This window comes from Mirounga angustirostris, unplaced genomic scaffold (genome assembly GCF_029215605.1).
Source record: "Mirounga angustirostris isolate CCGP_5_RB_7025 unplaced genomic scaffold, mMirAng1.0.hap1 SCAF_6, whole genome shotgun sequence".
NCBI classification, from domain to species: Eukaryota; Metazoa; Chordata; class Mammalia; order Carnivora; family Phocidae; genus Mirounga; species Mirounga angustirostris.
In genome coordinates, this window is record NW_026991714.1 from 135,889,455 (window position 1) to 135,916,572 (window position 27,118).

The 27,118-nt window shown below is 35.0% G+C and overlaps 2 protein-coding genes across 6 annotated transcripts in view; one reads left to right on the forward strand and one right to left on the reverse strand.

Moving 5' to 3' along the window:
* PDCD4 (programmed cell death 4) lies at window positions 1-27,007 on the forward strand. Of its 4 annotated transcripts, none has more exons than XM_045878807.3 (14): window positions 1-156; window positions 4,323-4,429; window positions 5,351-5,381; window positions 8,365-8,450; window positions 10,013-10,315; window positions 12,337-12,431; window positions 14,416-14,529; window positions 16,856-17,077; window positions 18,740-18,837; window positions 19,744-19,858; window positions 22,838-22,945; window positions 23,201-23,311; window positions 24,172-24,311; window positions 26,262-27,007. In XM_045878807.3, the coding sequence occupies exons 2-14, from the start codon at window positions 4,387-4,389 to the stop codon at window positions 26,320-26,322; spliced, it is 1,527 nt and encodes a 508-aa protein (XP_045734763.1). In that variant the 5' UTR covers window positions 1-156; window positions 4,323-4,386; the 3' UTR covers window positions 26,323-27,007. The 4 variants fall into 4 exon arrangements, with proteins under 4 accessions (XP_045734763.1, XP_045734765.1, XP_045734764.1 ...); XM_045878808.3 differs by having other exon boundaries at window positions 12-166; XM_045878809.3 differs by lacking the exons at window positions 5,351-5,381; window positions 8,365-8,450.
* The window catches only part of BBIP1 (BBSome interacting protein 1), a 20,176-nt gene continuing 11,728 nt past the window's right edge, over window positions 18,671-27,118 (reverse strand). The window contains exons 5-6 of one of the 2 annotated variants that reach the window (XR_006791376.3): window positions 21,811-22,104; window positions 18,671-21,325 (exon numbers count right to left, since the gene is read on the reverse strand). The gene's annotated coding sequence lies outside the window, so the exon portion shown is untranslated. The remainder of the gene's footprint in view (window positions 21,326-21,810; window positions 22,105-27,118) is intronic. The other variant, XM_045878816.3, reaches the window with a different exon arrangement.

The following is a 27,118-nucleotide window of genomic DNA, read 5'->3' on the forward strand; positions in this document are numbered from 1 at the left end:
TCTCTCGCCCCCGTGTTACTGGGTAGAACAAAACAAAAACAAACAGAGCGAGAGGGGGCAGAGACGCTCTGAGGCGGCGGCAGAAGCTGAGCTGTGGGGTCTGGGCCGGCGGACCAGGGACCTGGGCGAGCAGCGGCGACGGCGGCGGCCCGAGGGGTCAGTACCGGTGAGGCGGCTCGCACGCTCGGAACGACTGCGCTCTGTCCCTCAGCCCCGTCTCTCCTCGGAGGCCGCCGCACGTTGGGAGGGGGTGGGGGCCTGAGGCCGCGGCCGGGTCGGGTGGGCGGGGGTCCGGCCTCCTCCTCCGAGCCCCGCAAGCAGGGCCGCGGGCGCCCCAACGCCCCGGGCTGCGGAGGGCGGGCCCCGGTTCCCTCGCGGGCCGAGGCCCGGAGCGCGGCGGCGCCGGCCTGCCCCCTCCCGGACCCTCTCCCCGCTTAACCGGGTGTGCGGGGCGCTAGCCAGCGAGGGGCTGCCCCTCATCCCCGCGAAGGCCGAGTTTTCACTTTTGAGGGGGGACGTTGGGAGGCGTGTTTCTGGCCTGACTGAAATCCTGTGAGGAAGGTTCGCGCCCTCCCCGCCCCCGTGGCCTCCCTGGGGGACCCCGGCCCGCGCTCTGGAGCCCAGGCCCGGCCGCTCCGGTCCAGCATCCCCCGGGGCCGGCCTGGACTGGGGCCCGCGGGGTCCCGGCCTGCGCCCGCTGCGGAGAGCAAGGCCCGCCGCTGCGGGAGGGGCCGCTCGGAGGCGGACACTTGCCCGCCTCCCCGGCCCTGCGCGGGCTTCGGGCGAAGGGTCGCTTTTTTAGTTTCAGTGGAAACCTCCCAGAGAAAACAAAGACAGGAAGGGAGCCCTCTTTCTGTGAAACGCAGGCCGGCCGTTTCTGCTGCATTCGTCAGTTTGGTGCTGCAGTGTACGTGAGGAGGGGTCGTGTGTCCCCCCTCCCCGGGCCCCTCCCCCCAGAGCCTCGAAAACTGTCTGCAGAAGTCAGTGTCTCCTGGCTCCCGTGCCCTGTGAGAACTGGCTCTGTAACCAGCGACTGTGCAGTATCTGCAATGATTAAAACGATCAAAAATGTAGCGTCGTGTGGAAAGAAAAAAAAAAAAGTCACCGCCTGTTTTTACTTGTATTTTTACTGCTGAGTTTTAGAATTTTGGCATTCTTACTAATGTAATTTTTTTAGAAACCACCGTATACTTTTCTAAAAGGGGAGCACTGCAGATGCGTTCTAAATTTAATTACTGGTATTTATGTCCTTAACCTTCCTTCATTGCAGGTTTCTTAAATCGCTTACTATCTCATCAGGGATCTTGGAGTTATATTTTGATTGGTTCTTCTGTTGTAGTCATGAGAAAGGAAAAATAGTTGCTGGGAGTGCAAAAATAAATGACAATTTGATATTTTCTGTACTGCTTGATTTTGCATCATTGTGGCTGAATATTTTTAGCTGATTTTATTTTAAGTTGCTAATTAGCTGTGATTGTAGCCCTGGAATGAATACAAATAATTTTCTGGTTAGCATATGGTCTAAACTTGACTCCAGAAACTCAGTGGTTTATGAGGTATATTTCAGGAAACAGATTTTTTTGGGGGGGTGGGGGGAGGGTGGGAAGGTGAGGCTCTATCTCCTGGGGAATGTCATGACATTTGAATACTTCTGATTGTATGTTTCTGTTTTAAAACACATTGAAGAAATGAAAACTTTAATGTTAGCCTTAATTTTGTCAAACTTCTGTGTATACTTTTGCTTTCTTATTGAGAATTAATTTTATTGTTTAGTTTTAAGGATGTGGCGTTTAGAATTTTTGCTTTGTTTTTGCTAAGTTTGGGGCAAAAATCTTATGGATTGTTAAGTAAACTGGAAAAAAGCTCCACTACTTTGAAGAGAGGAAAAACATGCAATGTATCTTTATCTTTCTCTAAATTCTTAAAATGTCTGTGTTCCTATCAAGTGTGACTGAGTTCTTGATTGCGTTATCATTGCCTAAAGACACAGACAAGGCTTTTTTTTTTCCCCCCTAGTTAGGATTACTTAATAAAAACAAATATGGTAAGTTATAGATGAGAGTCATACCTAATAATTTTCTTTGCCCAACTGAATGTCTTTTGTGTAATAGTTTAAAATAAATATTATTTTTGGTGTTTGGAAAGTAGTATTTAAAGATTTGATACAACAATAAGAGTCTGTGTTTTAATAAGCTTCTGTTAGTCCTAAAAAAGAATCTTCTTGTGGGATATTAAAATCTTGGATTGAACTTGTGCAAGCAGTCCTGGATTGAGAAGGTCTGGGTTCTGGTTCTTCCGTTGAGCAGCTGTCTCTCTTTGGACAGATCACCTACCTTCTCTGAATTTGTTTAGTTGTGTGCAAAGTGGAGTAAATAGCTCAAGATTGTTCTGAGAGGTACATGAAATAATGCCTGTAAAATTCTCTGTGAATTATAAAAGGCCTTATAAACATCAGTTATAATAATTTCATTTCCTTTAGTAGCTAGGTTCTGCAGAAAGTATTCTCTCAAAGATTCTACTTGCATCAAGTATGAAAAAGACTTTTTAATGTAACTCTAGTTTAAAAAGCTCATGCACACATCATAAGACATTTTCACTTTCCTATAACATGTAACTCATATAAAATGAAACATACGGCATTTTCAGACATGGAGATGCTTAGGTTTGTAAACATTTTTGTTTATATATTTATATGAATTTCTATATACATATCTTTAAGGGTCATTTTTTCTCCCCTAAATCCAGAGTTGGTGGAAATTATGATATTGAAAAATCATTATATAGAATCACTTAAGTCTGTTTATTCTGAGTAGAATTGGAGAGTGGTCTCACCATTTTCTTAATTTCTTAAGTGGTATGAGAGCATCCTGGTAGCCTAAGGATTATGCCATATTAAGAAGTTTATCATTGTAGCATTAAGGTGTGTTTATTTTTGTTCTACAAAATAATACCTTTTTCTGGATCAAAGGACTACAAACTTTTAAGATGTTAGAATAGTTTATATTAAGGAATTTAAAAGTTAGTTGAGGGGCGCCTGGCTGGCTCAGTCTGTGGAGCATGTGACTCAATCTCCTAGTTGTAAGTTCGAGCCCCACATTGGGTGTGAGTTTACTTTAAAAAAAAAAGTCAGTTGAGTCCCAGGAGGCATCATATATATTATGGTTAAATTTTCATTAATTTGTTCATTTTATATCTTGAAAGCACACTGCTAGTGAAATGATTGTAAGTGATTGGGAGGGCTTATATCTAACCTGTATGACTTGAACAGACCTGTATGACTTGAACAGATCAGTGCTTAAGTACTGTAAAGCACTATTTTAAAAATATTTACAGAGAGATTCTAAAATCATTTGGTTACACCTTCTGGTAAAAGTTTTCATCAAAATATATTTTGATAGTCTTTCAAGTAACGTTAGATTTATATCACTAAGTTAAATAAGATTTCATCGAAGCCTTCAGCATTGATAATTTTTAAGCCATTTTGAAACAGAGGTCTATAATACTGAGATGTTAATGCCATTGTACTTATTTCTTTTTTAAAGGCGAGGGCTTTGTTTCTTTTATTATATATTTTTAAGAGAATGGGGGAGGCACCTGGCTGGCTCAGTCTGTAGAGGATGCAACTCCTGATCTCAGGGTTGTAAATTTGAGCCCCATATTGGGTGTAGAGATTACTTAAATATAAAATCTTAAAAAAAATTTTTTTTTAAACTAAAAAAAGAATGGGTTTTTCAGATTATGAAAATAATACTCTCATTGTAGAAAACGCCATTTATAAAAATTTCTGCAAATCTCAAAGTCTTCTAACTGTAATTATGGACACGTAGTTGATAAAATGGCAGACCTGTCTGCCTTCAGATATGTTGTAGTGTGAAAAATTAACACAGTCATGTGATATGCTTGATTAAAACTGTTGCTTGCATTTTGTAGTAGTTCTTACAATTCATTGGTAGTGAACTATCCAGTATTATGTACATCAGATTAATTATGAGTCCTGGTAGTCCTAAAAAATTTGGAGTATGTATATACTGCTTTAATTTGAAATAAACATGTATATCTTTATACATCTTTTACTGCCAAGTTAAAGGGGTGCTTTGGCACATTCAGAAACATGGGTATTTTTTTTTTTTTTGGACCCAGATACATTTGTCAGGAAGATTGAAACCAAATGTTAATAGTGGTAAACTATTTTTCAAAGTAAAGAGAGCTCTTTTTTGAAAAATGAAATTATGTGCTGATTTTTTTTTTTACAGTGATTAAGTAAATTCAATTTACCTTAATTATGTCAGTTTGGAAGATACTGAAACTTTTTTCTTTTTAAGGAAATAGATTCCAAGGGAAGACTTCCATTAGTAATTTAATCAGTGCAAGTGACATTAAAGAACAATGGATATAGAAAATGAGCAAATACTGAATGTAAACCCCACAGGTAAGTAAGAATATTTTCAACCCTGACTGTATTATGAGCATGTTTGAGGTCCTACAAAATTTTATGAAAACATAGTATTAAAACCATCTTTACTTTAAAAACCATCTTATTCATACTACAAGAAAGTGAGTTATATTATTTTTAAAATCAAGTTTGTGATTTTTTTTTAATATTTATTAGAGAGAGAGAGAGAGAGAGAACAAGCTGGGGGGAGGGGCAGAGGAAGAGGGAGAAGCAGACTCCCTGCTGAACAGGGAGCCTGACTGGGATCATGACCTGACTGGGATCATGACCTGAGCCGAAGGCAGACGCTTAACCAACTGAGTCACCCAGGTGCCCCTGTGATTCTTCTTTTTATAGAAATTCTTCACATGTCCTTATTTTTCTGCCTATCCTTTCACATTCCATACATTCTTATTCTCTACTATTTATAATAAACTGTATTTAACAGAATGGAGAATAGTGAACCTGTTCATTAATATTTTCAAATGAGCTAGTGATTTCTATAATATAAACTATTATTGGTATCTTTGATCTCTTTCCTAATTAATAATTTATATCTTATATTACCTATGGTATTTTTCTTGATTTTCCATGATGCTTCAATAGGACATTATCATAAAAATGGTTTTGTGGAATAGAGGTTTAAATGTTGAGTAACTTCAGACAACTTAAAATGTATTTATAACTTTCACAATAATCTTAATTAGGATTTTGCGATATTCTGAATGGTGAGAGCTTTTCCTGTTGGTATATTTTGGATAATTCTTTGCTTTATAATTTTATTAGTATTGAAAAGATCACTGTTTTGTAATTTAAATATATTTATCATACTTCATTTTTTAATACTATAGTAGTTTTATTTTTTCAAAGAATAATTCACTATGTACAAATTAATATAGTTTTCTTTGATCTGAACAGACACTTTGAAGTTGAAACCTCTTGCCAGTTTGTAAGTGTGCTAGAAGATTATAGTTGAAAAAATTATTGCAATAATTAATGATTATTTTGGTGCTGCTATATACAATAGCTATGTGAATACTTGTTTTTAGGGTTATAAATGGGCATCATATTCCTGCTTCATTGAAGTGAGGATGGTAAAAATATATATATTTTTAAAGATTTTATTTATTTATTTGAGAGAGAGACTGAGATAGAGAGAGCATGAGAGGGGGGAAGGTCAGAGGGAGAAGCAGACTCCCTGCTGAGCAGGGAGCCCGATGCAGGACTTCATCCCAGGACTCCAGGATCATGACCTGAGCTGAAGGCAGTCGCTTAACCAACTGAGCCACCCAGGTGCCCCGGTAAAAATATATTTTAAGAATATATTTCACATATAGATAATTGTTGCTTTTCTGTACTGTCCAGTATGATAGCTCCTAGCCACATGTGGCTATTGAGCACTTGAAATGTGACTTGTCTGAATTGAGATGTATTGTGGGTGCAAACACATTCCAGATTTTAAAACTTCGTATGAATGAAAGACCTCAATAACTTCCCCCCCTTTTTCTTCATTGCACTCTTTTTTTTATTATGTTATGTTAATCACCATACATTACATCATTAGTTTTTGACATAGTGTTCCATGATTCATTGTTTGCGTATAACACCCTGTGCTCCATGCAGAACGTGCCCTCTTTAATACCCATCACCGGGCTAACCCATCCCCCCATGCCCCTCCCCTCTAGAACCCTCAGTTTGTTTCTCAGAGTCCATAGTCTCTCATGGTTTGTCTCCCCCTCCGATTTCCCCCCCCTTCATTCTTCCCCTCCTGCTATCTTCTTTTTTTTTTAAACATATAATGTAGTATTTGTTTCAGAGGTACAGGTCTGTGATTCAACAGTCTTACACAATTCACAGCACTCACCATAGCACATACCCTCCCCAATGTCTATCACCCAGCCACCCCATCCCTCCCACCCCCCACCACTCCAGCAACCCTCAGTTTGTTTCCTGAGATTAAGAATTCCTCATATCAGTGAGGTCATATGATACATGTGAAAGACCTCAATAACTTTTTATATTGACTCTGTGTTCAAAGTTTATAACATCTACTAGATTAAATAAAATATATTAAAATTAATTTCACCTGTTTCTTTTTAATGTGGATACTAGGAAATTTAAAATTACATATTTGGCCTGCATTATATTTCTGTGAGACAGCACGACTCTAAGTTTTACATATTTTGTTTTCTGTCTATAACAAGTCCTAGTTCTTTTAACCCTGTTCTTGATGCCTGGCCAGAACTACCTTAATATAAAGGACTTGTAGTTCTTCAATACTTGGATGGGCCTAAGACAGACCTTTGCTATAAATTCTTCCTGTAGCAAATAGTCCCAAGTCAGACTAGTGTATTAGTCTGTTACTTTGGGGAAGTAGGTTATTTGCTCTGACCTTCAGTTTTCTCATGTATAAAACTGGGGTACAAATGCCCTCTCTGTAGGTTTATTGTGAGGATTAAATGAGATTATAGTGTATGTGTGTCATGCCCATAGCACATATTTTGTATGTAACAAATGAAATGTGTTAATATTGTTAATTCTAATTATGCCAATCAGTGGACCATTAATTAAAAATTTGATTATTGCCTTCTGTAATACTGTAAGTTAGATTGGTTACTACTGAGATACCATAGGATTTAGAAGGGGAATTAGTACACAGTGGAAAACAATTTTGAAGTCACCACATTATGTACTCAGGTTTTTTATCTTTTATCTTCTGGTTTTCTTAAAGTAAGATCAGTAGTGGTTATGGAACCCTAAAACCTAGGTAAATATGAGGCACCTAGATGGCTCAGTCGGTTAAGTGGCCAACTTTTGATTTCAGTTCAGGAGATCTTAGGGTCCTGGGATTGAGCCCTGCATTGGGCTCCATGCAGACTCCATGGGGAGTCTGCTTGAGGATTTCTCTCCCTTTCCATCCTGCACCCCCTGCTTGCGTGTGCACTTTCTCTCTCAAATAAATCTTAAAAAAAACACAAAAACTAGGTAAATATGAATAGCAAAATACAAAAGAGTAATTGATAGAAACATGGGTTAAAAATAAGATCTAATAGATAAAATATACCTAGATGTGTTCTGCTGCAGTCATATGAAGATACTGGAAAGGATATTAAAATAGTTGAAAGTTGTGGGAAATGTGTTGAAATTGAATACTTTAGTACTCCAAGTGACAGTTTAAAGTGACATTTTATTGTAATTTGATGTCCTTTATCTTCTGGATGAGTTTAATGGTTTTCCGTAATTATAGAATAATGAAAGCAATATGTTACAGGTAGATGTTTAATATTTTCTTCAACAGCCTGCTCTTACTTGAAATTCCATCTAACTTGTCTGATCTCTGGTCTTTTTTTCTCCTTCCTCTTACTCTTCTGCTTCTCTGTCTTTATAATCACTCACTTGTCCTGTCTCTTTAGCTGTGACTACTCTGCTGTACTCTAGCTCTGTATTTTCTACAGTTATAATCTGAGATTTAAATGTGGATTTGAATGTGAAGATTATAGACCATGTATGTAAAGTGCCTAGCATAGAACCTGGTATCTAGTAGTAACAACGATGATGGTAATGACAAAAGAAGTTGCACTACTGCTGTGACTACTACTGCTACTAGTAGTTGCAGTCGTTTAGTTATGATGGTGGTTGTGAGGATGTCTCAAACTCACCCTCTAACTCTAACTTCCTGTCTTAGTCTAAAAACTTTTTTAAGACTACATTTCATGCTTCTTCTGTTTAAAAGCTCTTTATTTTTTCTTTGAGTGTTGCTTTCTTATTTACCCTGAAGTTATTACCCTTGATCTTTTCAGTTAGTTAGTAATGGATTATTGTAACATTTTCTTTGCTGGTCTTCCATTTTATACTTTCTTTTTTTCCTAATATATTCTGTATTTCTCTGCTAAACTAATCCCCCCATCACTACCTATGATATCAAATCTAAGCTCTGACCGTTTGAATGTGGGAGTGGTCAGCGATTACTCTGATGATGTAAGCAGGGGCAAGATCATGAAGGATCTTAAGTTACAAGGTAATGAGTTTAAACTTTATTTTGACCCAGTGGGAATATCTTCAAAGGGTTTTCAGTGGGGGCATGTTTTAGAAGATCAGTTTTCATGCAGTTTGGAGATGGTTTGAAGATTGAAGGCACAGAGACTAGGAAACTAATGATGTAATTGGACTCTACTTACTGTTATGTTTGTTTTTTGATTACCAGAATGTTCTTAACTTTTATACTTTTTGTCAAGAATTACAAAGATTTCAACACATTTGTTTTTTATAGGTTGATTTAAAAAATTTTCAGTTTTAACATATTAAAGCATGTTAAAACCTATACACATGGACTTGACACAGTCTAATTACATTTAGGAAATGTAAAACCATTTGAGGGATTCAGCTCTGACTTGAGTTAGCCATAATGAACAAAACTCTGGCTCAAGGGTAACTAATTCAGTAGTTCACTGACTTAGAAAATTTTCAGAGCAAAGCCAACTGTCTCCATGCCATTGATCTCCACAGATATTGGAGTTGATAGTATGAAGGATACTCTGTAAGGTGCTGAGTACAGAGAAGTGCAGGTAAAGGCGTGGTTCCTCTTTTGAGGCTTATGACTTACTTGGAAAAGCAAGACTGCTACATAAATTAGAAATAAAGTGGTTTCCGTAATGTAAATGAACGGTGTGTGGGCATTAGGGTTATTGTGGCTAGAATTGTTAGGAAAGATTTTTATGGAGGAAATAAAACTTGAGTATATCCTAAAGGATTTTGATAAGTGAAAAGAGCAGTGGGGATGACATTCTCAACGGGACCATTGGAAACTCCAAATATGTTGCTATCTTTCAAGGAATAATGTATAAATTTTATGTAGCCTGGAAGATAGAAGATGATAAGTGATATAAGTCAAGTTTGGAGAGGAGAATTAGAGCTTTGAAAGCAAGCTCCTTCCCCTGCCGCCCACCAAGCTTTACCTTTGAAAGCAGTGAATCCTCAACAGATCATTTATTTGCCAAATACCTTTCAGGCTCTTTGGATTAGTAATATTTCCTAAGTGTCTGTAATTAATCATGAGTTGTTTGGGAAGTTATTTAAACACTCTCAACCTTAGTTTCCTTATCTGTATTAATGACCCTGTGTGTAATAAATAGCTCTCAAACTTGTGGGTAAATGACAAAACATCCAGCACAGTGCTAGTAGGCATTCTGTAAATAATAGTTTATCTTTCTTCTCTCAAGATTTTGTATTTTCTTACTATCTCCAATTGCTTAACTCTCTTAGCTCACAGAAGTCGAAAGGTTTTATCTGTGGTTGTATATTAACATAGATTTTATTTTCTAAACATATAACATGCTTTCATTAAACTTTGCTCACCAAAATTCACTGTCTTAGTTTACTTTCTATGATAATGTGAAAAGTAATGCTGTTTAGTTGTCATTTATTAGATCAAATCATATGAAATTGCCAATATGTGACTGTTACCTAAAAAATAGTAATTTCATGTGATTCAACCTAATATAACTTAGGATGATAACTGATATAACAGTGGATGATTAAAGTACTTATGTAGCATTTTCTTTCTTCATTTTCCTCTTTAAGATCCTGATAATTTAAGCGACTCTCTCTTTTCTGGTGATGAAGAAAATGCTGGGACTGAAGAAATAAAAAATGAGATAAATGGAAATTGGATTTCGGCATCCTCCATTAATGAAGCTAGAATTAATGCCAAGGCAAAAAGGCGCCTGAGGAAAAACTCATCCCGGGACTCTGGCAGAGGCGATTCAGTCAGTGATAATGGAAGTGAAGCCCTTAGAAGTGGAGTAACTGTACCAACCAGTCCAAAGGGAAGGTTGCTAGATAGGAGATCCAGATCTGGGAAAGGAAGGGGACTACCAAAGAAAGGTTGGTATATTTCATGTCCAAAGAAACAAATAGAAAACAATATAACCTGATACTTAAACTATGGTTTCCTTGTTCTAGGAAGGCAAGAAATTTAAACAATGATAATGTAAGATTTTATGATTTATGTATGTTTTTACAAAGTAATAATCTGAGGACCATCCCACTTTTTCTTTAAGTTGAGCTTTTTTTCTGGAGGAGATTGTTTTCTTGAGCAGAACTTTATTTTTTTCAGCAAAATACACATGGATTTTTTTGTACAGTTATGAATTGTGCATGTATTCTCTAACTTTGCTTGAAAGTGGGGTCAGAAAATCATCATACCTGGGGGACCTGGCTGGCTCAGTCATTGGAGTATGTCACTCTTGATCTCGGGGTCATGAGTTTGAGCCCCACATTGCAGGTAGAGATTACTTAATAAATAAAAGTTAAAAACAATTCATCATACCTATTATCTAATGAATGTAATTATGTCCTTGGTTAAGAATATAGGATAAACATAAATTAGATTGGTAATAAGTGGATCAGAATTTTAATGATTTCGTAGGTCTGGTTCCGAGTTCGTTCGTTCGTTTGTTCTTTCTTTTCATTCATTCATTCATTCAATTTAATTTATTAAAAGATTTTATTTTTTAAGTAATCTCTATACCTAACATGGGGCTTGAACTTACAACCCCGAGATCAAGAGTTGCATGGCTCTACCAAGTGAGCCAGTGAGGCGCCCCCCTGAGTTCTCTTCAGTTCTCTTTTGGATACTGGAGTGGAATGATCTTTTTTTTTTTTTTTTAAATTTTATTTATTTATTTTGAGAGAGAGAGCATGAGTAGGGGGAGGGGCAGGGGGAGAGGGAGAGAGAATCCTCAAGCAGACTCCCTGCTCAGCGAGGAGCTGGACATGGGCTCCATCCTAGGACCCCGGGATCATGACCTGAGCTGAAGGCAAACACTTAACCGAGGTACCCTAGGAATGGTTCATTTTTTCACTGCTATGTCCAGTGCCTGAAGTAGTGACTAGCAGTTGTAGATACTTAAGTATTTGTTGATGAGGGATGTTAGCTTTGGTCTGTGGTAGGGTTTTGATATAATTTGGAGATTTCACAGCTTCTGAATGGTGTGAACTTCAATTTATAGCCTAGGATTCTTGTAAAATGTTTTTGTGATTGGTCAAAAACTGTTATTCTTGTTGAATGGCTCTACAACCATTGGTTAGATCAAAATGAATCCTAATAATCAGATTCTGTTTTACTCTAGTGTTGATATAAAATACAACCTCAAAAAAAGTTGGTGATACTGAAAAGTACCTTAAAAATAATGTACTCTATTAAGCGTTATAAAAATATTTCAATAAGTTTATGTAGAAAAACCACTTTGAAAGTTGGGATTGTTAAACTTCATCTGTTTGTAAATAGAAGTACAGAGAAATAACGATCAGTGCAGTCAGTGCTTAAATAGCTTAGTTATTCATAACATATTGCCAGTTGTCAAGTATAGTTTAATGTGTACTATTATATTTAAAGAGTATTTGACTTTGAAACACTTGCAGTGGAAACTGTGCTTCTTTGTTAAGTAATTTCACCCTTACTGAGTTTCCTATGCCACATCTTATTGGCTCAACATACTTCTTTTTGTTTTGGTCTTATGAAATGTCAAATAAAATTTAGAGCTCAGCTACATTGTCACACCCTTTGGGGTCCCTGATCTACATATTTTTCTGATCTTTGTTTGTTTTGTTTTTGCTTTCATTTTAAAGCATCTGCCTTTTTAGTTTTAACTTTATAAGCTATTTCAACTTGATGTTTTAGAAATAGGTTATAAAATATATAATATCTAATCATGACTGAAAAAGCAGTGATCCAAGAAAAAAGGTTTAAAGTATAATTCAACTGGAGAAAAAACTGGCATAGAAATTAAAATGCAGTTTTTTAACTGTTAATTAATATCTGAATATCTAGAATTATTTCAGATTTCAGTTAAAATTTATGAACTATGAACTTTGTGTTCTTTCTCAATTCTAAACTTTTTCAGGTGGTGCAGGAGGCAAAGGTGTCTGGGGTACACCTGGACAGGTATATGATGTGGAGGAGGTGGATGTGAAAGATCCTAACTATGATGACGACCAGGTATCAGTGTTTTACTTTAATTTTTTTAATCTTATGTTTAAAATGCTAGTAAGTTTTTTGACTTCATGTCTGTAGTTTACTCATACATTTGTCAAATTATACATTCTATATCTATACTCTGTACCTGTCAAATCATGTATATATGATTTATAGTGTGTGTGTGTATATATATATATATATATATACAAACACACATATAACATGTGTGTATGTATATGTGTGTACACACATTAGTATCTGTATCTAAATCATACATACACTCAGTCCTTTTGGACTTTTAGGTAAATTTTGGATTAGGAAACCACATTAACTGATAATGATATATGTGTAATTTTCACTTCATTTCTGAAGTGAGTTAAAAGTAGGTCTTTACAGATTTACTTAGGATTATTGAGTTGATTTTTTTTTTTTTTTTTTTTAGATTTTATTTATTTATTTGAGGCAGGGAGAGGGGCAGAGGGAGAAGCAAGCAGACTCCCTGCTGAGCAGGGAGCCCAATGTGGTCTCAATCCCAGGCCCCTGGGATCATGACCTCAGCCGAAGGCAGACACTTAATGGACTGAGCCACCGAGGTGCCCCAAGTTGACTATTTTTTAAAAAATATATTTATTTATTTGAGAGAGAGAGAGAGATTGGGAGAGGAGCATAGGGAGAGAATCTTCAAGCAGGCTCCCTGCTGAGTGTGGAGCCCACCATGGGGCTCGAACTCAAGACCCATCACATCATGACCTGAGCTGAAACCGAGTCAGATGCTTAACCAACTGAGCCACCCAGGCACCCCCAAGTTGACTATTTTTCTATAAATTCTGTTGAGTTAATATAGTTTCTATAGTAATGATAATTGAGAAGAATATATATTCTTTTGAATATCATAAAAGAGTTATAGATATTAGGTTCCTTTTAAAATATTACTCTTCAGGATGGTAACTCTATGGTAAATTTTATTTTGGGAACATGACTATCTTTTTTCAGTGTTGAGAATGTAAATTTTGTTTTTCTTCATTCTGTGCCTTTTATTCCCACGACTTACTCATTCCATAACTGGAAGCCTGTATCTCCTACTCCCCTTCACCAATCTTGCCCCTCCCCTCTGGTAACTGTCAGTTTGTTCTCTGTGTTTACAGGTCTGATTCTTTTTTGTTTGTTTATTTGTTTTTGTTTTAGATTCCACATATGAGTGAAGTCATGTGGTATTTGTCTTCCTCAGTCTTAATTTCACTTAGGTCCATCCATGAGAATGTAAATTTTTAATAGATTTTATAATGAACATATATTTATTTTTTAATGGAAACTTTCTAACTTATACAGAATATGTATAAATTTTATAATTTATACAGAAGTAGGATAGTGTAATGAACATGCTTGTACTTGTCTCCCAGCTTTACCAACTTCAGTAATTAATAACCCATGGTCAGTCTTGTTTTATCCTGTACCTCCGTTTATTTTTCCTCTTGTATTCCCCTGCATGCACCCCCCACCCCCATGCTCTGGATTATTTTGAAACAAATCCCAGACATTATGACATCTTTTTTTTTTTTTTAAGATTTTATTTATTTATTTGACAGAGACACAACGAGAGAGGGAACACAAGCAGGGGGAGTGGGAGAAGCAGGCTCCCCGCTGAGCAGGGAGCCCGATGCGGGGCTCGATCCCAGGACCCTGGGATCATGACCTGAGCCGAAGGCAGACGCTTAACGACTGAGCCACCCAGGCACCCCTATGACATCTTTTTTAAAGTACTGTCTGTGCATGAGATAATTCATGGTGATGAGAATTTTAGACAGGAAATTACCAGGGTATATGTTAGATTGTTTTTATTCCATATTGTTTGTATATACTTACCTATTTTAGCTAATTGTTGGACATGGAAATATTTCTAAGAGCATGAAAAAAAAATAAAAAGTAAAAAACTAAAAACAAATTTCAGTTTATATGAATATTTTGTTCATTAATTTATAACTCTTTCACCTCCTTTCCCTCCCAGGAGAACTGTGTTTATGAAACTGTAGTTTTGCCTTTGGATGAAACAGCATTTGAGAAGACTTTAACACCAATCATACAGGAATATTTTGAGCATGGAGATACTAATGAAGTTGCGGTAGGTTTAAAATTGCAAGTATGATTTATTTAATATAGGAAAGAAAACACTATTAAAAGCAGAACATCATATCCAAAATGATCTTGGATCACTGAATAAGTTTTAAGCATTTTCTTTTGCATAAATGAATTTCTAAGAAATGGAGTAAAATTTCCTTAATATAGATTCGTTCTTTCCTATTTGGGATGTGATGAGGGCTATATGCCATTTCTTTCCCTGAAAAATGGCAAAGTAATATTTTAATAATTTTTGCAATTATATATTTTTGTAATTGATAGTGTATAAAATAATACTAACAATTTCAGGCATCTGTGGACCTTCTCAAACCTCTTCAGGGATCTCAGTTAAAAATGATTGATTTAGTTCTCTTTTTTTGACGTTTATTTCAATGCTCAGGATTAAGATAAAATTTATCTTTGTATTCTGCCCAAAAGAAAAAAAACACAAAGATACAAAGATTTGAATAAGAATGTATACAGAAACTAAGAGAACAAATGTGTTTTTGAAACATAATTTGCATGGGAACATTTCCTGTGTTATGAATTGTTCATAAAGTAAATCTAAAAAGGTAAAATAAAACTACCTAACTAGAATTATGGACTTAAAGTACTAAAATTGCAACTCTTTTTATTTTTTATTTTATTTTTTTTTAATTGCAACTCTTTGAAAGGCTTTTATAATTTACACTTTTATACTTCAGACTGGGCTTCTTGGTTTGTCTGATACCGTGAGGTCTGATATCCTTAGATTTGTAGGATTTAAATATAAAACAAATATTTTTTCAGTGCATACCATGTGAAGGAATTTGTAATAGGTGATTCCTGCCCTTATGAAGCTCAGTCAAGTGAGGGAAGTGATATATATATAATGTGAAGCCTTCTATTTTAGAGGAAGAGTTTAAGTCCTGTAAGGGTAGACTATTGAAATCCTATCTACCTAGCATGGGACTAGAAGTATACTATGTATTTATTAACTGAGTAGTACTATAAGCAGAGTGTTATGGAAGCATAAAATGGAGAGTAATAGAAAAGATGATTCTGAGCTATGTAAGAATGATTAGAAGTTTGCCAGGGTAAGATGGTTGAAGAGTTTCCCAGAAAGGAGAAGTATCCTGTTTAAAAGCAGTGAGTTAGTTGTTCAAGCCCAGTCCAGGACACCAGTTAGGTGGCTGTGACAATAGTTTTGGCACCGTTTTAGTAGTATAACATGGTTTAAATACTCTGAGAACTATAAGTAAAAAGGAAGACACTCTAAGTAGCTTGTAGGGTCATACTGCCTGTATTCCACTTCCAAGTTGGCCACTCCAGTTATATGTCTTCAGCAAATACTTAATTTTTCATTGGTTTGGGTATGATGACAATACCTCCCTGAAAAGGGTTGTTTTGAGTCTTAAATAAGATAATAGAAACTAAAGTGGCTGTTACAATGCTTGATACATTATATACCGTAGTTAGTATTAGCAGCTGCTATTATTATTATTTTTTTAAGATTTTATTTATTTGACAGAGAGAGACACAGCGAGAGAGGGAACACAAGCAGGGGGAGTGGGAGAGGGAGAAGCAGGCTTCCCGCGGAGCAGGGAGCCCGATGCGGGGCTTGATCCCAGCACCCTGGGATCATGACCCGAGCCGAAGGCAGACGCTTAACGACTGAGCCACCCAGGCGCCCCAGCTGCTATTATATTTTTAATAGGAAATTTTAACTTAATCCCAGCGTTTAAAGAAATAATTCCACTTAAAAACAATAGTTTAAGATCTCCTTTTAAACTTTATATGAACAGTATAAAGTAAGCTTTAGTGCGAAGAGAAAACTTTGAGGAAAAGTAGATTATATAAACAGCTTACGATAATGTAAAATGAGTCTAACCACAAATATTCATAGAAGAATATTCCTAGAAATGAGGAGCGCCTGACTGGGTCAGTCGGAAGGGTATGTGACTATTGATCTTGGGATTGTGAGTTTGAGCCCCATGTCGGGTATAGAGATTACTTACATAAAAAAAAATTTAAAAAATTATAAGACACAGGGTTAATTCCTAACACCAAACTTATTAGCAACATATAGTTTAATCCTGTTTTAGGTGTAATTCACATTCTTGAGTTTAGTGATGTTCAGATAGTAAAAGCTTAAAGTGGATCAATATCTAATTTAGATGCACAGAAAGATGTATTTATCTTATCCTACAAAATTGACTGCTTTTCTGATTATTTCCAAAGGGGAAAAGGTAAGGATATATGGATAAAATCTTGAATTTTCAAAAATAAAGTTATATTGAATTAAAAACAGTGACATATACTTTTTAGTTAGGTTTTTTTTTTTTTAATAGGAAATGCTAAGAGATTTAAATCTTGGTGAAATGAAAAGTGGAGTACCAGTGTTGGCAGTGTCCTTGGCATTGGAGGGAAAGGCTAGTCATAGAGAAATGACATCTAAGCTTCTTTCTGACCTTTGTGGGACAGTAATGAGCACAAATGATGTAGAAAAATCATTTGACAAATTATTGAAAGATCTACCTGAATTGGCACTGGATACTCCTAGAGCACCACAGGTTTGTATGACTCTTCTTTTTATTCATTCTCTCCCCCATTATACTTCAAATTATAGAAATAATACATGCCCCTAGGAAATTTTAGTAGATAAAGAGGACAAAATGATCCATATTTTTTACCACACAAAAATAGCCCTCTGACATTTTAGTGTATTTTTGTCTAGGTGTTCTTCTTTTCTTTTTCTAATATGGTTTTCATCATACTATAATTTTATGTCCTGCTTTTCCACCCATGCTCTGTATAGTTTGTAGGTCTTTTTTTTTTTTTTTGCTATCTATATTTTCTGTTACATGTGGTTAAGCCGTTGTATGAGCTAGGATTTCAAAAATATGTAGATTGTTATAATTGAAGATTGAATTGGCTTGACTGATATTTATTATAAAAATAATCATAAATAAGTCTGTACCCTTTTGTAGCTTTGTGGGGAAATAATTAGAAAATCATGAATTTGTTTCTATTTAGATTCTGTCCTCAAAGTCTTATGCTTTTATTAGATTTAATACATGCTGATATTATAATGTGACTTTCTGGTTTGAAATTGAAAATGTGTGAAATTGTTGCTATTTACTTAACCAAAGTTTTAAATCAAGGTAGGAGCATTTTACTTAAACATCAATTTAGGAATAGGGATAGGTAGGTTAATTCCTAAATGCTGTTTCTGTTACACTTTTCTATGACAGACAGTAGTCTATGTAAGGTATTAAGCAATGATTCAGATGTGGACTTTTTTTTTTTCTTTTTATAGCAGTACTCATATATTAAAAAAATAATTACATAAATTCATATAATGGAATTTTTGAAAAATAAAGGTCAAAAGGAAGCAAAGCAGGGCCAGCAAAAATAACCACTGTTAACATTTTGGTGTTAAATCTATTTTACTTTCTGTGGGTATATATCAGTGTATGGTTTTTATATATCCTTGCATTTTTTGTTTTAAAGAAAGTGGAATTATACTGTATATGCTATTTTATAAACTTGATTCTTCTTACACCATAAAATGTGGTAAACGTATTTCCTAATGGCCACATAATGTACCATCTTATGTATCATTTAACCACACCTTTATTGTTAGACACTAAAGTCGTTTCCAATTTTTATAAGAAATAATGCTATGAAAAGGAGTGCCTGGCTGGTTCAATCTGTGGAGCACATGTGACTCTTGGTCTCAGGGTCATGAGTTCAAGCCCCACATTGGGTATGGAGCCTACATTAACAACAACAACAAAAAGAAGTAATGCTATGAATATACTTTCAGACAAATTTCTACACCAAGTTTTCTCCATACAATAAATTCTTTTAATCAGAGAATCTGAGAAAACCTAGTCCCATTTTTTTGTTTGTTCTCTTGAATTTAGGCCATTGGCTTAACAAGTAATTTTGATGATACACTATGTTTCACGCAGTGTGCAGAGGTGTTGGGGGATTAGAATTGAGCAATGTGCCCCCCCCCCCACCATGGTGCTTATCTTGAGGGGTGAGTTGTCGGAGAGTATGCTGAGCGTAACTAGCAGGTGCTAAATAGATGTCTTTGAATATTCCAGTATATCTTAGATATTGACTGTGTAGTTCAGCCAGTCTTCATCATTTATGCATTTAGAAATTGTGTCCTATAAAGGTTTTAGATTTTTTTATATAGCTTTTTTTTTTTTTCCTTATTGTAGTTGGTGGGCCAGTTTATTGCTAGAGCTGTTGGAGATGGAATTTTATGTAATACCTATATTGATAGTTACAAAGGAACTGTAGATTGTGTACAGGCTAGGTAAGTAAATTAATTTTTCTACTTAGAATTTCAAAAGAGGGGAAAATTCTACAGGATTTTATTGAAATGACATTTGGATTAATCAGACATTGTGTTTGTCATTTGTGTGCATTCTCCACTGCTAAAACAAAATTGAGAGATTGTTGACATGATGTAACAGGAAGAGGACAGTACTATAATGTAGAAGTTTGGGATTAGCTAAACCTAGCTACCTTTATGTCAAACCACTCTTCTCTGGGCCTCAGTTTCCTTATTTATAAAATGGAAGGATTGGACTGAGAATATTTAAGGTCTCTTCAGGTTTTTACATTCTGTAATTATTTCATATTCTAGTAAGATGGACAGTATTAACAAAGGAACCCCATTTTCTATTTTATTTTATATTTATCTGCTACAGTAATATTAGGAAATAATGTTTTTCACTCTTGTTCTTTGGTATAATTTTAGGCTAAATGTAGTATTTGGGAGTCATCCTGTATGATTTTTATAACTTTCTGGAAACTTAGATTTGGTCTTAGCCATGTGTTAGGTTTTCTCAGGTGTAGATGTTAACTTAATTTTCTAGGACTACTCAGATCAGAGTGGAATGGTTGCCCTGGTGGGAAGGCATATATCTATGTAAAAGTTTAGTTTTATGCAAAATGTTTCTCCTCAGGATAGATGTATTATTTTGTAATAAGGTTTTAGATTTTTGTTGATTGAGAAAAGAAGAGAGTATGAGAATATTAACATGAAAAGCAACTGTTTTTTTGTTCCCAACTTTTTATTTTAAAAAGTATTTGTTTTTTAAAAGACTTTGGAATTTTAGGTTGCTTTTAGGTTACATGAAAGCTTTTAGGTCAGCCTCAAGCATGTCCAAGTTGCCAAAATTATTTATTATTGTTATTTATTTATTTTTTTTGGTAGAGCTGCTCTGGACAAGGCTACTGTGCTCCTGAGTATGTCTAAAGGTGGAAAGCGCAAAGACAGTGTGTGGGGTTCTGGAGGTGGGCAGCAGTCTGTTAATCACCTTGTTAAAGAGGTAACTACTGGGTATTGTCTTTAACTTAATTTACATGTATTTCTCTAGGGAAGTAAACTATGCCCTCTAGCTGGTATTTCTGCAGACAAAAATTAAGTTCAGTCTTAAAGTTACACATGGAAAATTGGATAACCTTTGTATATTTGGCTTTATACCCTAGTGCTATAAATTACACAAGAATTATATAATTGTTACTAAATTTTTATGGTTTCTCTGACTTAAAAATAAGACTGAGTTAAGTTAAAAGGGCTTTCATAAGAAGGCTGTATTTGAACCTCAAAGGAATGCCTGAAGTCTTTTCTTATATTGGTGTTTAAAATTTTTCAAATACTGTCAAAGTAAGACTTTCTATTTTATAGTTACTCAGTAAATAACTACATTTTTAAGTGAGTAATTTGAAACTGGATACTCTGAGATCATAAGTTAAGAATTATGAACACTAGAGTAGATCAGAGTGGTAGATTTTTGTAAGGAAGTTCGCTACCTGTATGCATGCTTTAAAAGTAAAAATGATTGATTTTTGCATTAAAATGCCAGATTTATTCTCTGTGGATCTTTTTTTCTGGCAATAAAGTAATGTTGTGTAACAGGAAACCAGAAAAAGTATTTAATCTTATTTGCGGATTGTTAAGAAAATTAGAAGATTTATATAGCTCATGTGCTTCTGATTTTTGAGTATATTCTTTTCATGTGACTATAGTTTCGATATTTAATCTTTTAGTGATATGTGTACTTAGTTTGGGGGTTAAGGAGCTGAAAGTATAGATTTTGACCAGTTTGCTTTTATATATCTTAGTATATGTGCTGCCGAAGCGAGTACAATTTGCTTTTATATATCTTAAAGTAGATAAGTTGGTGTTTGTAATGTCATGATTGCAACATCTGGTTTTAAAAAATTTTTCAAGTTGTTGGGAAGATTGGGTATAAACACAGTCAAGATACCAGGGCATTTTGGCAAGATTTTGACATAAAAGGCATCTAGATGGGAAAGGAAGAAGTAAAACTTATCTTTATTCCCAGATGACATGATCTGCATATAGAAAATCTGAATGACTCTACAAAAAAACAAAAACCAAACTGTCAACTAATAAATGAATTCAGCAGGGTTGTAGGATATAAGATCAATATACAATATTCAGTTCTAGTTCTGTACACTAGCAATGAATGTTTTGAAGTGAAATTAGGAAACAATTTCTTTTACAGTAGAATAGAAAATACTAAAATATTTAGGAATAAATTTAACAAAACAAGTGTAATTCTTATATACCAACAACTGCAAAACATTGTTGAAATAAATTAAGACCTAAATAAGTAGAAAGATACCCAGATATCCTACATTTATGGATTGGAAGACGTAATATTGTTAAGGTGGTAATACTCAGGGCCCTTGGCTTTCTCAGTTGGAGGAGCTTGTGACTCTTGATCTCAGGGTTGTGAGTTTGAGCCTCACGTTCGGTGTAGAGATTACTAAAAAAAACAAAAAACAAAAAAACAAAACTTAAAAAAAAGATGGTAATACTCCCCTAAAATTAGTATTTTGAGAAACTGTCAAACTATTTTATGTGAATTATCTCAATCAGAAAATAGTCAAGATAAAAATTGGAATAAAACTACCAATATGAGTTTAAGGTTCACATTATTTGGATATTCATGTCTTTTTACATGGAGGGATGAGTTGGACAAAGAGACTTTTAGAAATGTATACATGTATTTATAATTTATCATTCTCAAAAAAATCCACAGAACCTAATGGGAACCATTTAAATACTTAAAGTTGCATAACAAAGTTACAAAACTCTAAATGATATAATTTAAATAATAAAATGTATTAATTTACAAGTATAAAGTAAAAACATGTTATTCAAGTGCCATGCTTTAAATATTTACTTTCCTAAAGCAGGATAGTAGGAATTACTCATTAGGATGTATTCTACTGATAAATTTTACTTTACCTTTCATGAAAATACATTGCAGAAGTTGAAGTCAAAGATACGTAAATGAGATTATTTACTTCATTCAGCCAACATTCGTTGAGTGTGTACTAGGTGCAAAGGTGATTTTAACAGGCAGTGTATTAGGAAGAACATTCTTGTTGAAGTTCTTATGCTGGAAAACTTTTTCCTCCTTTTCTCTGGAGCCATAGAGGTTATTGTATTTGAACAAGAAAGTCAAGTCTTGCCTCTTTAGCTACAACTAGAAGCTGAACTACTGATGACCATCTTAGATAATTGGTTTCAAATCCTTAGCTGTAGAGAAAAGAGAAAGTATATGGATATTTTGCTCTGTTATCATCACTCATTTTTTTGGCTGCCAGTGCACTATTAGTAAGGTCATCCTGATGGAAGTGAAAGTTTGTGACACTTTATTAAAAATATATCTTGAGACTTTCAGTCAGTGCCCTCTAGTGGTCTTTAAAATTCCTTGTTTTATAGCGAGCATTGAAGCATTATGGTCACAACTCAGGCCATGTACATCTTAAGTCTACTCCTAGATCTCAGTGATTATTAAGACACACTGAAGCACTGCGTTTTCTTTATAATTATGAACCACTTAAAAATCGGGGGTTTACTTTTTAATTATGAAAAAAAATCTGTTGTGATAGTGTTGTGTCAAGTCTGTATGTTCTTACACAGCTGTTTGTGACCTGCTTTGGGAGTAAGTAAATCCTATGGGCAAAAAGCAGTTTTTTGTTTTTTTTTTTCTTTTAAACTAGGAATTCTAGGGGTGCCTTGGTTGCTCAGTCAGTTGAGCGTCAGACTCTTGGTTTTGGCTTAGGTCCTGGTCTGGCAGTTGTGGGATAGAGCCCCACCTCGGGCTCTGTGCTTGGTTGGTGTGGAGTCTGCCTCAGAATCTTTCTCCCTCTTCCTCTGTGTGCACGTGTGCACTCTCTCTCTCTCTCAAAATGAATAAATAAAATCTTTAAGAAATAAAAAATAAAAACTAGGAATTCTAACATATCTCAATTTTTAAATTTAATAGATTGATATGCTGCTGAAAGAATATTTACTCTCTGGAGACATATCTGAAGCTGAACATTGCCTTAAGGAACTGGAAGTACCTCATTTTCACCATGAGCTTGTATATGAAGTAAGATTACTTAATTACTTTGACTTTCCAAAGAGAATTATTAAGTGTTCCTTTTTGTACCACAATGACTTAATGCTTCTTTAATAGCATACATCTTTTTTTTTTTAATTTTAATGTTAAGGGAGTAGGTTGTTTTTAAATTTTTATAATGATTATAATTACATATCAGACAAAAGGAATCTGATACATTTAGGAGCAGTTTCTTTATATGAATTAATGACCAAACATTTGTTCATTCATTCATTCAATTTTTAGGCCATTGTAATGGTTTTAGAGTCAACTGGAGAAAGTACATTTAAGATGATTTTGGATTTATTAAAATCTCTTTGGAAATTTTCTACCATTACTCTAGACCAAATGAAAAGAGTAAGTATAACATTATTTTGAACAATTTTAGGCTTATACCTTAAATGTATAATGATTGAATAAAGATTATGAATTATCAGTGAAATGTTCTTTTAGTTATATTTAATATTACTCTGCCTATAGTTAGTTGTTTGTTTTTTTAATAGTTGTGATTATGTTTGACCTCTTGTAGCCGTTTCTTAAAAGTAACACTTTAGGGGCGCCTGGGTGGCTCAGTCGTTGGGCGTCTGCCTTTGGCTCAGGTCATGGTCCCGAGGTCCTGGGATCAAGCCCCGCGTCGGGCTCCCTGCTCAGCGGGGAGCCTGCTTCTCCCTCTCCCACTCCCCCTGCTTGTGTCCCCTCTCTCGCTGTGTCTCTGTGTGTCAAATAAATAAATAAATAAAAATCTTAAAAAAAAGTAACACTTTAGTGGGTTTTTTTAAGATGTGATTGTTCTTCCTCAAGAGTTCTGCTTTTAAAGATATGATAGTTTCTATTTTATATCTAGAAACAAACATGAATGTGATCTTTTAACATATATACTTTAAAGTATTTAATTTATTCCGATTTAAAATACTGGTGAGGTTCTTACTTGCCTTATACTTTTTGGAAGTCTAGTAAATGTATATAGAGAAGTAGATGGTGAAGAAGTATGTCCAGTGTCTGATGGATGTCTACCTAAACTCTTTTGAGAGAAGTTTTAAAGAAGACATTCTATGACAAATATACCTGCTGTCTATACTTTTCAAGGATCAGATCTGACTTCATTCTAATTTTATGAACAGTTAAGGCCTTAAATGTAGCTTGATGACAATGATGGGTTGTATGGCATTATGTATTTCATATGGCCTAACATTCTGTATATAATTTTATTGTTTTAGGGTTATGAGAGAATTTACAATGAAATTCCAGACATTAATCTGGATGTCCCACATTCATACTCTGTGCTTGAGCGATTTGTAGAAGAATGTTTTCAGGCTGGAATAATTTCCAAACAACTCAGAGATCTTTGTCCTTCAAGGTACTTTATTACTTTTTTCACATAAGATACTGGCTGAGTGCTTGGGAAGGCTAAGCTAATTTTCTGTCATTCCAGAAAAATTCTGGAATTCTGTCAGAAAAATAACATCTCCCCTAAAGCCACTCAAGAGTGAAAATCATCTATTTTGAGTTTATGGAAAAACAAGGGCAAAGCTTATTTTGCCCCCTTGTAAATCTATACAGGGCTACTTCATGAAGCCCTTGTTCACTGGAAGGAAACTAGCTTTGTGTAGTAGTTCTGTGTACCAGGCTCTGTTCTAAGTACTTGAAATATTATTTCAGAATAGATATTATCACCAATAAGAGGAGAAAATTGAGGTTTAAGGAAGTGTAGTATACTTTTCCTAAGGTCACACATGGTAGAGGCCAAGGATGAATCCAGACCTTTCCTGGCTTCAAAGATCTAGGCTCATTCCTGTACTCCATGTAACTTCCTTTTTCTCCTTCATGGAATGGAGAATTAAGGCTAATTGGATCTTATCTCATTGGAAAGTGGATGTGTGTGATTCCTTGGAGATGATATATTTGTGCTACTAGAATCTAACTCTTTAGGAGTTGCTGAGTTTTTTTTGTGGTTAAAATAAAGCTTATAATGAAGTTTATAAACAGATATGTTAGTAATAGCTAAACTTGAGTATGTGTATGTCTGCTTTATGTGCATTTTAAGTTTTTGTAATTTTTATCTGAAAAAATTGCAAAGCTTTGTTTTTATTGAAGTTGATTGTGAGAATTAAGTCTTAGAAAAAATAGTTCCTAATAGTGTCTTTTCCTCTAGAAAGCTTTGATAAAAATGTTTTAACATACAGATCTCTAAAAATACATATATAGATCTCTGCTTGGTGATGGTATCATTTATGTGCCAAGTGGTATACATCAGTAAATACTGTCAGCTTTGATAAGGTTCTTGATACTTACTGCTTTGTTCCCCATCTCAGTCTCTAATATTATAGTCTGAAGCCTTTATGTGCAGGAAAATGTAGCTGATTTCCACTTAGACTTAGTATGAAAAGGGGTCAACACCTTGGCACTAGCTTTTTAAACTTTTCAGCTTCTGTTCAGAAGTCTAACTGGTCATTTCTATTGTGGCTTTACTCTAAGGATCAGTTGAGGAGATACCTAAATGTTCTTTGTTTGCCGTAGAACTGTGACTTTTTATCCTCTACCCATTAGCTTATTTGGGTGAAGTGCACATTTGTATGTGGTCTTGAATGCTTGTGCATGTTGGTTTATGGTCAGAGAATGAGGGCTAATCCTGAGCAAACTCTGTTTTCCACTTACTGCTTTAGGCTCCTGGTCAACTATTTCTCCTGGGTTGTTGGCTACTGTGTATAGCTACATATACAGCATAAGTGTGGTTACATTATGAAGCAAGGTCTCTTGAGTTTGAAATAGTAGGAATTCCAAAATGGGGCACAGACTGCAATTAATTGGATTCTGATTTGTTTCTGCATGTACAGGTTATGGCTTTTCTACATTTGAGAAAAAAACTAAAAAAAATTTTTAAACATGGATATTTTCATAGGTTCTGTAGCTCTAGTTTGCATAATTCCAAGTCATGTTGGTGTTTCTTTGGCTCACTGTTTAGTTTTCAAATAATACTAATAACATAGTAGGAGTAAATATTAAAATTCTAAATAGCATGTTTGCTTTATATTTTAACTTTTTAACATGACTCTATTTGGTCAATAACTTATTTTAATAATTAAGCTTTTATTTAACTAAAAACTGCCTAGATTAGCGTTCATTTGATTTGTTAATATCCTAGGATATGTAGCCTTTGGGAAAGAGTCTTTCTCAAAAGAATTAGAGGTATGCTCACTTTTTTTTTTTTAAACAATGAAACTAACCAAAAGAACCCAAAGGTTTTTTTGGTTTTGATCTATAGTCAGAATTGGTATCCATTTTCATGCTTGTGTTCTTTTCATTACAGGGGCAGAAAACGTTTTGTAAGTGAAGGAGATGGAGGTCGTCTTAAACCAGAGAGCTACTGAATATAAGAACTCTTACAGTCTTAGATGTTATAAAAAAAAAAGTATAAATATATCTGAATTGTAAGAGTTGTTAGCACAGGTTTTTTGTTTTTTTGGTTTTTTTTGAAGCACTTGTTTTGGGTACAAGGCGTTTCTGAAATTTTATAAATCTACAATTTAAGGGGAATTTTTAAAGGAAGTGTTTTCTTTTTATCTTTTTCTTTTTTTTCATTTGAGGGTGTTAAGGAGGGACAGAAGAGTAACCACTTCTTAAGTGGAATATTCTCATAAGCTACCTTTTGTAAGTGCCATGTTTATGACCTAATCATTCCAAGTTTTGCATTGATGTCTGACTGCCACTCCTTTCTTTCAAGGACAGTGTTTTTGTAGTAAAATCACTGGTTTATACAAAGCTTTATTTAGGGGGTAAAGTTAAGCTGCTAAAACCCCATGTTGGCTGCTGCTGTTGGAATACTGTGCTTTGGGAGTAAAAAAAAAAAAAAAGTTATTTCTCTGTCTTAAAGAATTTTAAGAAAATGAGTTAGTCATAAGACTTATTCATTTTTCCAGGGAACATATTGATTGGTCTTAAAGACTAGACAGTTAAATAAATGGTGGCTGGAACATCTATTTTTCTACAAAACTGGAAAAATGAACCCGGTTCTTAAAAGAATGTATGACAAAATAAAACATGTGAAGCAGTGTTGATTCTTTATTGGGAGTACATATATTTTAGGTCTTTTTAAAAACTTTTATTTTACACAGCAAATTTTAAATCCTGTAAGGGAGCATATTTGAACCCAGTGAATTTAAATTT

Coding starts and splice junctions, on each gene's coding strand:
- PDCD4 (XM_045878807.3), top strand. CDS start 4,387: ATGGATATAGAAAATGAGCAAATACTGAATGTAAACCCCACAG. Junction 8,451..10,012: donor GAAGGATCTTAAGTTACAAG/GTAATGAGTTTA, acceptor TTCCTCTTTAAG/ATCCTGATAATTTAAGCGAC. Junction 23,312..24,171: donor CTCTAGACCAAATGAAAAGA/GTAAGTATAACA, acceptor TTATTGTTTTAG/GGTTATGAGAGAATTTACAA.